This window comes from Pristis pectinata, chromosome 3, assembly GCF_009764475.1.
Source record: "Pristis pectinata isolate sPriPec2 chromosome 3, sPriPec2.1.pri, whole genome shotgun sequence".
NCBI lineage: Eukaryota > Metazoa > Chordata > Chondrichthyes > Rhinopristiformes > Pristidae > Pristis > Pristis pectinata.
Window position 1 is genome coordinate 120,487,469 of NC_067407.1, and position 11,879 is coordinate 120,499,347.

At 40.7% G+C, this 11,879-nt stretch overlaps 1 protein-coding gene across 1 annotated transcript; it reads left to right on the plus strand.

Annotated features, from left to right (window-relative positions):
* The first annotated feature begins 4,275 nt into the window (after positions 1–4,275).
* On the plus strand, positions 4,276–11,275 carry epcam (epithelial cell adhesion molecule). Its single transcript, XM_052012433.1, has 9 exons — positions 4,276–4,515; positions 5,345–5,452; positions 7,293–7,545; positions 7,939–8,004; positions 8,451–8,511; positions 9,051–9,152; positions 9,471–9,683; positions 10,600–10,650; positions 10,731–11,275. Exons 1-9 carry the CDS (start codon positions 4,446–4,448, stop codon positions 10,773–10,775), a joined length of 969 nt encoding a protein of 322 aa, XP_051868393.1. The 5' UTR covers positions 4,276–4,445; the 3' UTR covers positions 10,776–11,275.
* Positions 11,276–11,879: the final 604 nt, after the last annotated feature.

Consider the following 11,879-nt stretch of genomic DNA (forward strand, 5'->3'; position numbering starts at 1 on the left):
AACCAAGAAAAAAGATATAGATAAGAGCAGGTGCATCTAAGTCCATTCCATAAAGACATAGAGTCATGCGGCACGGAAAAAGGCCCTTTAACCCAACATGTCTATATCAGTGATCAAGTACCTATTCAGATTTCAACTACCCTCAGTGTAATTTTTTCACACAGAGGGTAGTTGAAATCTGGAACACATTTCCTGAAGGGGTGCTGGAGACAAGTACTCTCACAACATTTAAGAGGCATTGAGGTGAGCACTTGAAACACCATGGCATAGAACGCTATGGACTGAGTACTGGGATTACCTTACATCTCCTGCCCCTTACTTAAATCTATGTTTTCTGGTTATGGACACCTCTGTATAAAAGGGAAGGTTTCTGAACTCTACACTCTGGCCCTCATAACTTTGTACATGTCAATCAGGTCCCCCCTCAGTGTTCTATGCTCCAAAGAAAATAAACCTAACCTGTCTAGTTTCTCTTCATAGTTGAAACATTCCACCCCAGGCGACATCCTGGTGACACAAGAGACTGCAGGTGCTGGAATCTGCTCCACACCCTCCTATCACATCTTTCCTATAATGGTAATGACCAAAAACGTTAATTAAAGCCTGCTCCTGTCACCAAACTAATTTGGGATCCAATTTTCTAAACTGCCCTGGATCCCAGGGGCATAATTTTTGGACCAGTCTCCCATGTGGAATCTTGTCAAAGTCCTTACAAAAGTCTCCATTGACTACATCAACCACATTCATGAACAACTTAGTCAACTCCTCGAAAAGTTCAATAAAATTAGTTAGACAGGATCTCCCTTTAATGAAGCTCTGCTGACTATCTTTGATCAATCCCTGCCTCTCCAACTACAGATTAATTCAGTCCCTCAGAACGTTTTCCTTACCACTGATGTTAGACCCAACAGCCTGTAATTACCTGTCTTAATCCTGCTGCCCTTCTCGAATAAAAGTACTATAGTTGCTGTCCTTCAGTCACCTATACTGCAGCCAGAGAAGATTTGAACATTTCTGTCAGAGCCCCAGCAATTTCCTCCCTTGCCTCCCATCTCATCCTGGGGTACATCTCATCATGCAATGGGGATTTATTCACCTTTAGGTCTGATAAGACATCTCCTCCTTCTTGATCATGATTTGTTCCAGAATTCTACCATTTCCCTCCCTGAATTCTTCAACTACAATGTCCCTGTCCATAGTGAATACAGATGAAAAGTATTCCTTTATGACATTGCCTGCTTTCTCTGGCTCCATGCACAGATTGCTAATTCTTTCCTGATTATCCTCTTCGCATTTATATACTTATAAAGTGCTTTGGGATTTTCCTTACTTTTACCCGCCAGTGCTATTTCCTCCTACATCCTGGGTACCTTGGATGTTGGCCTTTCTTCTCACCCTTACGGGACAATTTGGCCCCGAACTCTCGCTGCCTCACTTTTGAATGACCCCCCACTGGTTGCAGGTAGACTTGCATTCAAGTAGCTGCTCCCAGTCAACTTTTGGCGGTTCCTTTCTTATGTGGAAATCAGCCTTTCCCCAATTTCTAGTAATTTCTAGGGTAGGGACATGTTCGGCACAGCTTTGTGGGCTGAAAGGCCTGAATTGTGCTGTAATTGTTCTATGTTCTATGTTCTAATTCATGAACTTAATTTGCAGTCTGTCCTTGTCCTTGTCCACAACAACCTTGAAATTTTACAGAATTCTGGTCACTATCTCTGAAATGCTACCCCACTTCCTGAGCTACATTCCCAAAAATTAGGTCCAGCACCACTTTTTTTCTAGTAGGCCTGTCTATGTACCGGCTACTCGATGCTCTTTAAATATTCTGCTCCCTCTAAGCCTTTCACAGGTTCTAAGCTTTTCTGTGATTTGTGTCTGCTCCTCTGTCTGCTGATGACTTTTGGAGAACTGTAATACGCCCTCAGCAAAGTGTTCTCCCCCGTTTTGTTTACAAGCTTCACCCATATGGCATCATTTGAAGACCTTCCCAGGAATTCCTCCTAACTTATTGTGGAAATGGACTCTTTGATTAATATTGCTATGCCCCTCCTCTTTTACATGCCACCCTCCCCATCTCTGTCATGTCTGAAGGTTCTATAGCCTGGAATGTTGAGTTGCCTATCCTACCCATCCTTCAACCATGTCTCTGTGAGTGCATGGTCAATCAATGCACTCAGTTCACTTGCCTTAGTTAGTAGGGTCATTCCATTAAAATTGATGTAATCCAGTCCTGAATTATTCCCTTGTGCCTTAGCAAATCTAAGCATGCTGTACCTAATGGATTGACTTAGTATTCCTTCTACATCTGACTGTTCATTATCCCCTACTGTACTTCTACTCTGTGTCCCATTCCCCTGCCAAATTAGTTCAAACCTTCCCCAATGGCATTAGTAAATCCACCCTCCAAAGGATGCTACACCTGTTCTGGTTCTGGTTCAGGTGCAACTTTCCCAGTTCGTGCAGTCCCACCTGCACCAGAAACAATCCCAGTGATCCAGAAGTCTAAAGCCCTCTTTTCTGAACTGTCTCTTCAGCCACATATTCATGTCCTATTCCCAAACTCACCGGCAAATGACATCAGAAGTAAACTGAAACGTATAACCTTTGAGGTCCTGCTTTGTAAACTGCTACCTAGGTCCCTAAATTCCTGACATAGGACCCAAACTTCTTTTTACCTGTGTCATTAACCAATGTGAACCACAGCCTCCGACTGTTTCCCCTTCCCCTTTACAATGCTCTGCAACCCTTCTGTGACATGCTAGACCCTGGCTCCAAACAGACAACACACCATCCTGGATTCATGGCTTTTTTCACAGAAGAGCCTACCTATTCCCCTCATGATCAAATCTCCTACCACTTTTCCCTTGGACTCTTGCATCCTCCCTTCCCCCTACCGTGCACTAAGCTACCCCCAGTGCCATGATCTTGACTGTGGTGTTATTCGCCAGAGGAACATTCATTTCCCCCACTCTCCCAAACAGACAACACACCATCCTGGATTCATGGCTTTTTTCACAGAAGAGCCTACCTATTCCCCTCATGATCAAATCTCCTACCACTTTTCCCTTGGACTCTTGCATCCTCCCTTCCCCCTACCGTGCACTAAGCTACCCCCAGTGCCATGATCTTGACTGTGGTGTTATTCGCCAGAGGAACATTCATTTCCCCCACTCTCCCAACATGGAAAAAAATGGTTCTCGACTGAGGTGCACCCTGAGGCTTTCCTGCCTACCTGCCAGCCTCCTTTTCTCTGCCTTGTGGTCACCCATTTCATCTTTGACTACAAATAAAAATAAACTATAAATGCTGGTACTTGCTAATGGGAGCACTGAAGCTCGGTGCAGCCATCACAAAGAGTTTATGGGGAAGGACCGCAGTCCCGTGCAACAGCTTCTCAAACGCCTTATGTTTGCACTGTTTAAGGAAACATGAGTGGAGTCGATGTATTTTTAAGAGATTGTATTTATTTGAGGGCACAATGAATGCAGAGGAAAACGAGTACTGACTGTACTTACTGTATACATTATCAATAAACATACCTTTGAAATATAAAAAATTACGAGGCCTACCGTCTACGCTGTCACTAGATTATGCCTTGCTTCTAAACCTTTTGGTTAGTTGTTAGCCCCTCCTCTCCTCTTCGCCTTTGTACTTAAAAACTGTAACGTCTTTTGCCGTTTGTTTGACCGAAGGTCATCGGTCTGACTTGTAACTCTGTTTCTCTCTCTCCTCGGATGTTCCACGCTGATGGTTCCTAGCACTTGGTGTTTTTATTTATTAATTAAACTTGTTCACATATTAAAGTGTTGCGCCTCTATTTATTTACAAAGTAATAACGAAAACAGCAAAAAAAAACACAAAATTACGTAATTGAAGTCTGTGTGCCTGGCTGGTCAACATAAATTAAACTATTCTTAGTGCTCCTATAATCCCATGATGTAATTTGAAATTACGTGGTGTTTCAGGTCCCAAGGTGGTGAAACCTAAGTGATTCAATGTTGTGTGCTCATCGGCATTTTCCAGTTTCAGGGTGGGATGGAGTGGGGAATCCTACATGTTCCTTGTTGTTCTAAACAATCCGAGTGCGATAATGGGTGGGATCACGCCCTGATCTTTCCCAAGAAGAGGAAGAGACAAATATGGTGTGGAAAGAGGCAGTAATTTGACGACAAGTTGGTATCACCTAACAGGAAAGGACTCGTCCCAGTTTCACCAGGTAATGAACTGACGTCAGCTTCCCAAAAGTATAAATGCCCGAGAGGTAGAGGAAGTTTGTAGTGAGGCCGTAACGGAGGAGGTGGAGGGTGCACTTGGCGGACGGGGGAACCTGGTTATTTGCTGATATCCTTCAACGTTTGAGGAGTTGACCTGAGCCGGCCGGGACGTGCGAGCCGAGTGTTTAGCCCCTGTTGACGAGGACCTGGTGGGGTTTGTGAGCGGACGAGATGCGTGTGTTGGGCTCCTTGGTGCTGGCCTTGTGCTCGTTGGCCGCCCTGGCGCAGGAGGAGGATAAAGGTGAGTGGGAGAAGGGCTAGTCTCCCAGGTGAGGCTCCGTCAACGAAGTCGACGCTTCGGTTTCTTATTAACGTTTCCGAACGCTGACTTTAGTTGTTCGAATTGATCTTGCTCATCTTCGCCCCATTCTCCCCTCTTCGGTCTTTAACGATGCCGTCGAAAGCTTCGACGACGTCGTTGGGGGAAACGGCGCCCGCTGGGGTGCGCCAGGGCGTTGGACGGGTCGGCAGTTCCCGCGACAGGCGATGGGGGGCGCTTCCAGGGCCGCCCGCTGCCGGCTGGGTGTGGCCCGCGGTGACCGTCTTTGTCAGTCCTGCATTCTTGTGTCTGGAGGCAATGGGTTGGGCTTCAATTTGTATGTTAGTTTTCAATGATTTCCCTAAAGTTTTGGATCTCTCGGTTTACGTTTCAATATTTATTATCGGATGAGTCGTTAGGCTGAGTTCGGACCTCCTTTAAGACATTTAAACTAGTTAATGATACTCCTGACTGTAATAATACTAAAATTGTGTTTGTAAATGAGGGGTAGTTATTTTATCTCTGCTAACATCCTATTGGGACTTGAGGCACTGGTTCAACGATGATGAATTCTTGGGTTAGACAGAATCTTAAGTCCTGATCTTTTAAGAACTGCAATGTGAGGGAGTTACTTAGAGGAATGGAGTTGCTTTAAATTCAGTAGTGTAAGTGATTGAGTTTTCGTCCCCAGTAGTTTGACAAATTTGTTTAATTAGCTTCTATCCTTGAACTTCTCTTTTTGAGTAAGATGTTCTGGTTATTTTATGACCAGTGGATGTTTTGTAAATTGTGTTTTCTAACTTTCTTTCAGATTGTCCCATGTGCTTGACAAACCAATTTGCCAAATGCAGTGGTTCCACTTGTGAGTGTACCTTGAAAGTAGCTGAAAATATGGCCCCTATAGTAAATTGCAGCAAATGTAAGTTATAGATTTAAGATCTACATAGTATGCATTGAAGTAATGTACATTTTACTTTTATAAGGAATGTTCTTTGAGTGTCCTTCTACTACCCCTTGATCACTTGTTGCACAAATTACTAATGAGAAGTTAGATCCCTGTTGGGATGGAGTTTAAAAGAATGCCAATATTATTTATTTTGAAAGAATTGGTAAGTTTTCTGCTACTCACACCTGACTGAATTACTGCTATGGATGACCACCATGAAGGCCAATTAGTGTTGTTCCTATCAACACTTTGGGTAAACAGTGACCTGATGTTTTAAAACTGTCTCCGTTTAAACTTGATCTGAAAAATCCAGGTTTAGTTTTTGACAACATTGTTCTTCAATCTGAACTAACCCATAGTAATTTTAAAACTTGGTGCTATGTATTTTGTCTGCTGAAGCATGAAACTAGTGATTGATACTGCCAAAAATATTAAATCAAAGTGTTAGAGGGTGTGTGGACCTGAACTGTCATTGCTTGGGAACATAGAACAGCACAGAACAGGCCCTTTGGCCCACAATGTTGTGCTGACATTGCTATTCCCTTCTACCTACAGAATGCCCATATCCCTCCATTTTCCCCTCATTCATTTCCCATCCAAGCCCCTCTTAAAAGCCACCAATAAATTTGCCTCCACCACCCTCAGGCAATGCATTTATGCCTTTAATCTAATGTAATGTAGTAATTTGAGACAGTGATGCATTTTTTACACCTTTGATTCTAATTTTGTTCAACTTTCATACATTGACTGAGGATTTCTCCTGGTAATGTGAAATATTGGAACTAACAATTTATCATACAAATGCCAGGTGCACTTAGTATTTGTGTAAACCTGGATGCCTGTTGGTATGTATAGGTATGAGTAGACTCTGGATGTTGCTTCCAGTAGTTGAGGGAGAAGGTAGAGAGGTATCAGTGACTACTACTAAGAAAATAGCTGCTTCTTTTGATGTTGGCTAATGATGCACATTTCATCACCAATATAACTTGGGGGTTGAATCCTCGCAGACTTGGTAATTAGAAATTTGAGTTGACCACTTGTTTATCTTGACTGCTTTTCATATGCAGGTACAGAACAAACAAAATATTTTGCTGGTCTTCAGACCTTTCCAAATCGATGCAACAAGATGCAATTGAGTTAATTGATTTAAAAAAAAATGATTTTTAACACAGAACTGGCTTGTATTGCCAAATTAAGACAATTCGATGGTAACTACTTGCTGAATTTGCCCACTATAATACTTGTTCCCTTTCCATTCCAACATAGTGTGATTAATCCAAATTGTACTCTTGACTGTCCCTGTATTCTGGTGTTGAATTAATGGTGCTAAAAGATCTTTCAATGATTGTTGGGCAAAAAAATGGGAAGTGCAACAAAAAAGTGCACGAGATCTTTCTGATAGAAGGCAACATTTGGGGGTATAAAGGTCAGGTGACTTTTACATTTAACACACCAGGTGACTAATTTTCTTTGGCAAAGATAAGTGAGAAAATATGATGTCTGTATATTTTGCTTTGCTCATGCTGCATGAGGATGAGCCAAGGTAATAGTTTGATTACCAGAAATGGATAGTGATAAACATGAGGTGGAGGTGCTGCTTCTGATTGGTACATCCCATATTCAGCTGGATGCCAGTTAGAATACTTCTACTGATGGTGAAAATCATTCCATTTGATGAACAAGTGTATTTCGATCCTGCCCCCAACCACTTATCTTGAGGACCCAGCATTTGCTCAATAGAATTAAATCTTGCACTAAAATTGACCCTTCAAAGTAGGTCTGGCAATACTAATACAATCTTCAAACATTTTAGTGACCAGCAAATGTTGGATGATGAAGAATGAAATGTACAGAAAGAAGAATAATATTGGAACCCGCAGAAAGCCCACTGAGCATGCCATGTTGGATAATGATGGCATTTATGATCCTGAATGCAATAATGAAGGAAAATTCCATGCCAAGCAGTGTAATGGGACTGACACATGCTGGTGTGTTAACACTGCTGGTGTTCGAAGAACTGACAAAGGAGATGTAAACATTCAGTGCCCTGAGCTCGTGGAGACCTTGTAAGTACACTGCAGTTCTAACTTGGTTTGGGTACCAAGGAGAGGGGTGTGAAGGTCAATGGAAGTGGATCCATTACTGGTCAAATCACTGCTGACTGCAGTTATAGTTGGCTTAACTTTTCTGGAGTGGGGTGCATGGCATGAAGAGGAACCTGCAGGGGAAGAAAATGTCCAGAAGTGTCGACACTTTGACCATCACTTGTTATCAGGGTTTTGGGGGAGGGGAAAATTGCAGACCCTCTTGTGAATTTCATATTGACCCAATGGGAAAAGTCAGTAAGAATTGCATTTAAGGCTGCGTGTGTGTGTATATATATATATATATATATAAAATTAAATTTAAGGAACCTTTTGTATTTATCTTTCTTCCCTCATGACATTTTTCTTTTTTAGTTGGTTTCAGGTTCAGCTAAGGCACAAACCCATGGAAAAACAGGTGGATCAAACTAAACTCAAAGAGTAAGCACTGACATATTTTAAGTCATTGATGTACCCAATAGTGTGCTTGAAGTTTATGGATGTGTGCATGTAATTGGTTTGCATTTGGTTCACAATGCTGGTAGCACTGTGTAGCTTCAAAACAAAGTGGGCCTCTGTTTACAATGCCCTTGCCTTAACCAAGGCTATACTTGGATCCCAGAATGGTACCACAATTTGTATGTTCTAATATCATTATTAGGTCCTTGGTGTAATTTTTACTTCTGCATCACTATCAATGCTTTTTGAAAAGCAAGTTGCTGGCTATGAAGCACTTTAGGTGGTTTTGGAAGGTGCTGCTTCAAATGCAGATTTGTGAGACTGAGTGCTTCACTGTTAAATTGGCAATAAGCCAAATATATAACCCACTGAATCTGTAAATTGCAATACTTCAATAGCTAATGCTTTTGCAACTTTTCTCTCAACAGAGCTATCAAAAATGTGTTTGCAGGCTACCAGGTAGACCCAGGCTACATTGAGAATGTTGAGGTAAACAAATACTTGTACTTCAGCATCCTGTTTAGAAATAGATTGGTTTTCTTTTGTGGAATGCCCCTTGTATCAAAGCAATGTGACAGTTTGAACATTAGGAAATGCCTCTTGTAAAATGGGCAAACCAATGTGCTACATCTTATAACCCATGTTGAGGTATTTGCAGTGGTGTTGGAAATCATGTTTATTTTGCCCTTTACTATTGTTGAAGGTCTTTGACTTGGCTTTCAATTGTGTGTTGCATATTTCTGCAAACTGATTCTTCCAAGTTTGCAGTTCTAATTTTCTGGCTTTAAACATAGTTGAATCTGCACATCTTTGTCAGCTGGCTATTAAGCTTTCTTTTCAAAACTAAAAGTGCAGGCAATATTTTGATAACAAGTAATCTGGAGCATCAAGTCCTGGAAAAATTACTAAAATTTGGGGCAAACTGAGATGGTTGAAGACTTTTCTCCCATTCCCTACCTATAAATTTCTACTAAAAGTAGTATTATAGGCACAAGAGTTTGAATTATGTACTAACATTTTTATTACAGTATTCAGAGGAGGACCATTATATCATAGTGGACCTAAAGCAAAATCGTACTGTGACTTCACCAACTGATCTTGCTACTGCAACATATTACCTAGAAAAGGATGTAAGTAGTATTTAAATATCCTGAAGCTAATTGCAATTAATCTAAAACTTGCCCTTGTTTAGATGAACAGCAAATATTGGATTTGAGATGATCATCACTAATTGCCTAATGTCAACTAGGGCAACTAAATTCTTTAAGCAGGACACCAAGATGGCTATTAAAATTGGAGATCTTGGTTAATGCAAAGAAGACTTCTTTAAAAATGGTTTGCAAGTGCATTTTAAACTTCCACAGTAGTTACTATCCCTAAAGATACCAGTTTATGTAGAATTTTGATCAGCAATATGAAAACTAACTACCTTTTCTCTTCCATGCTAGATCAAGGGTAACACATTGTTCTCCATTCAATATAATCGGTCAATTCAGGATGATGGTATACCATTTGATGGGACCAAGCTTTCTTTTGAAGAAGCTTATGTGTACTACATTGATTCAAAGAATCCAGAGTTTTCCATGAAGGGAATGACACCTGGCATTATTGCAGTCATTGTAGTGGTGTGCCTGGCAGTTGTGGCTGGACTTGTTGTGCTTGTAAGTATTAAACATGACAGCTTTTATTGATGTACTATACTGAGAAAGTTTAAAGAATTTGAACTGAAATCCAGTTCTAAAGGCATAAACTTGCTTGAGCCCAAATGAAATGGGTTTGTAGTCTGTTTTGCTGCTTGACTAGTAGGAAGTCTGCAGATGAAGAAAATCTCTCTGCCTTCAAAATTGGTGTTAAATTTGAGTGGTGCAGGTCGTAAGTAGCTCCAACAACCCTGGTTCAATCCTGATCTTGGGTGCTATGTGGGGTGTGGATGTTTTCCCTGTTGGTTTCATTGCATGGTTCATTTTCTTGTAACAATGGTGGGGGGGAGGGGGGCAGGGTTAATTGGCCATCGTAAAAATCCCCTTGGTGTATAAGGAATGTGAGATTAGTGTGAATGGGTGTTGGATGGTCAGCATGGACTGACTGGATTGAAGGATCTGTTTCTGTGTTGTATGACTAAAATATTTGAAGGGTATAGAGTTTTAATACTGATTGGCCAAGTTCCACTGGAGCAACCTCCAGATCTTGAACAGCACTTCCCCAATTCCAAAAACTCAAAGTTCAGACAATACACTGCCTGAACAACACTTGGGAGTCCATTCACCTACTGACTGCAGCACCTCAGTCAATTGTTACCATCAATTAAGCATGACCAATAAATGGTGGCTTGTCCCTGGTGTCCACACCCCCAGAATTTAAAGCCAATATCTAGTAGAACAGGTGAAAAGATATCATACTGTCCACAAAACAACCCTTGACATGAACACACATTTTGAGCAGTGGCAAGTTTATGTGAATTGTCTGCAGCTCCACATTATGCAATCGCCATTGTAGGTTAAGCTTATTTTGAGAATTCAGATCTGCACTTGGTTTTATCTGAACAAACTTAATGTCTTGTCCGGTTCCTTTTTCCAGTTCTTTACTCGAAGGAAGGCAGCCAAGTCTCACATCTATCAAAAAGCTGAGGTAAGTTTTTCACCATTTGCAAGCTGTAGTTCCTTCCAATTTAAAATGCTTCCAGTTTAATTTTACACCTTCTATTACAGGGAAGAGAATTGGATGAAATTCAGAAACAGCAGCTGACCACCTAATCCTACAACTGGCATATTTAAGACAAATCAATGTCCTACAAACTTTGGAAATCTTGAACCATTGAGCCAAAGCAAGTGGATAGTCATCTAACTTTGGATTATTTTACAAGGTTGCTGTGCAGCTCAATTTCTATTCCTTCAAGTTAACTACATTCCATCCTCCACTTGCATTTGGGAGACTGTTGCTTGATACAAAATGGTAATGTTACAGGACTTTGCTCCCAAGGCTTTGGTTGCAATTTCTCAAGTGGTCTTATTGGATTGTGGTTTGTTTATTTTTCAAAATGGAAATTATGGCTAATATTAGCATTTAAAATTGGCATTGAATATATTGGGATAATATTGAAGGAACTTTGCAAATAGTTAACTTTTTAAATGCTGTATAGTTGAACAATTTGTTTTGGGTCACATGCTTTAAGTTTAGCAATTCATTTAGAGATTGTGTACAAAGTACTGTTTTTTAACTTGTAATGGAATTTTTAATAAAGAATATAACAAACTTGATGTTCACTTGCACTTTTTTGCACTTCATATCACTACCTTATCAAGTGGGTTATTCTGCCTCTGACTTCTTACAAGGTGTCCCTTGCAAGACTTCAACATTTAACTGCAGCTGCCTCTCTTTAAACAGATTGTAATCTGAAGAATCACTCAAACTGATTAACATAACCTTCTGACTGTACCATCTGTTCCATGTAGGACTATTTGATAGTGAAAAGTTCATTAGCAGTCTAACACTTGTTAATATCTCCACTAATATTCACACCTATTGAGGATACAGCTAGGCATAATCAGGTATCTTGATAAATCTCCAGGATTTCCTCCAGCCTGCTCTGTTGAAAGCTTCAGGTCTGCTTTTGGACCCCACAACACTGGGACAGGAAACTCAGTCAACATTTTAGTCAAATTTTGATTCACCTGGTGTTATGCATTCTTGCTACAATGATGGTAGTCAATACATGTGCCCTGACCATGTTAAGGAACAAATGCAAATTGAGCAATTTGAATTGAATATCAATGGGATGTAAGAAAATGATCCTTGCCAATTTCAACAAATTGGAAAGCTAATTTGCAGAGAAAAATTGAGATTGATAATTTCTTCTG

What these genes read in the sequence shown, in the direction of transcription:
- epcam (XM_052012433.1), top strand. Translation starts at nt 4,446, where the DNA reads ATGCGTGTGTTGGGCTCCTTGGTGCTGGCCTTGTGCTCGTTGGCCGCC. An exon ending in GGCGCAGGAGGAGGATAAAG is followed by an intron (nt 4,516 to 5,344) that starts GTGAGTGGGAGA and finishes ACTTTCTTTCAG; the next exon opens with ATTGTCCCATGTGCTTGACA. An exon ending in TGGCTGGACTTGTTGTGCTT is followed by an intron (nt 9,684 to 10,599) that starts GTAAGTATTAAA and finishes TCCTTTTTCCAG; the next exon opens with TTCTTTACTCGAAGGAAGGC.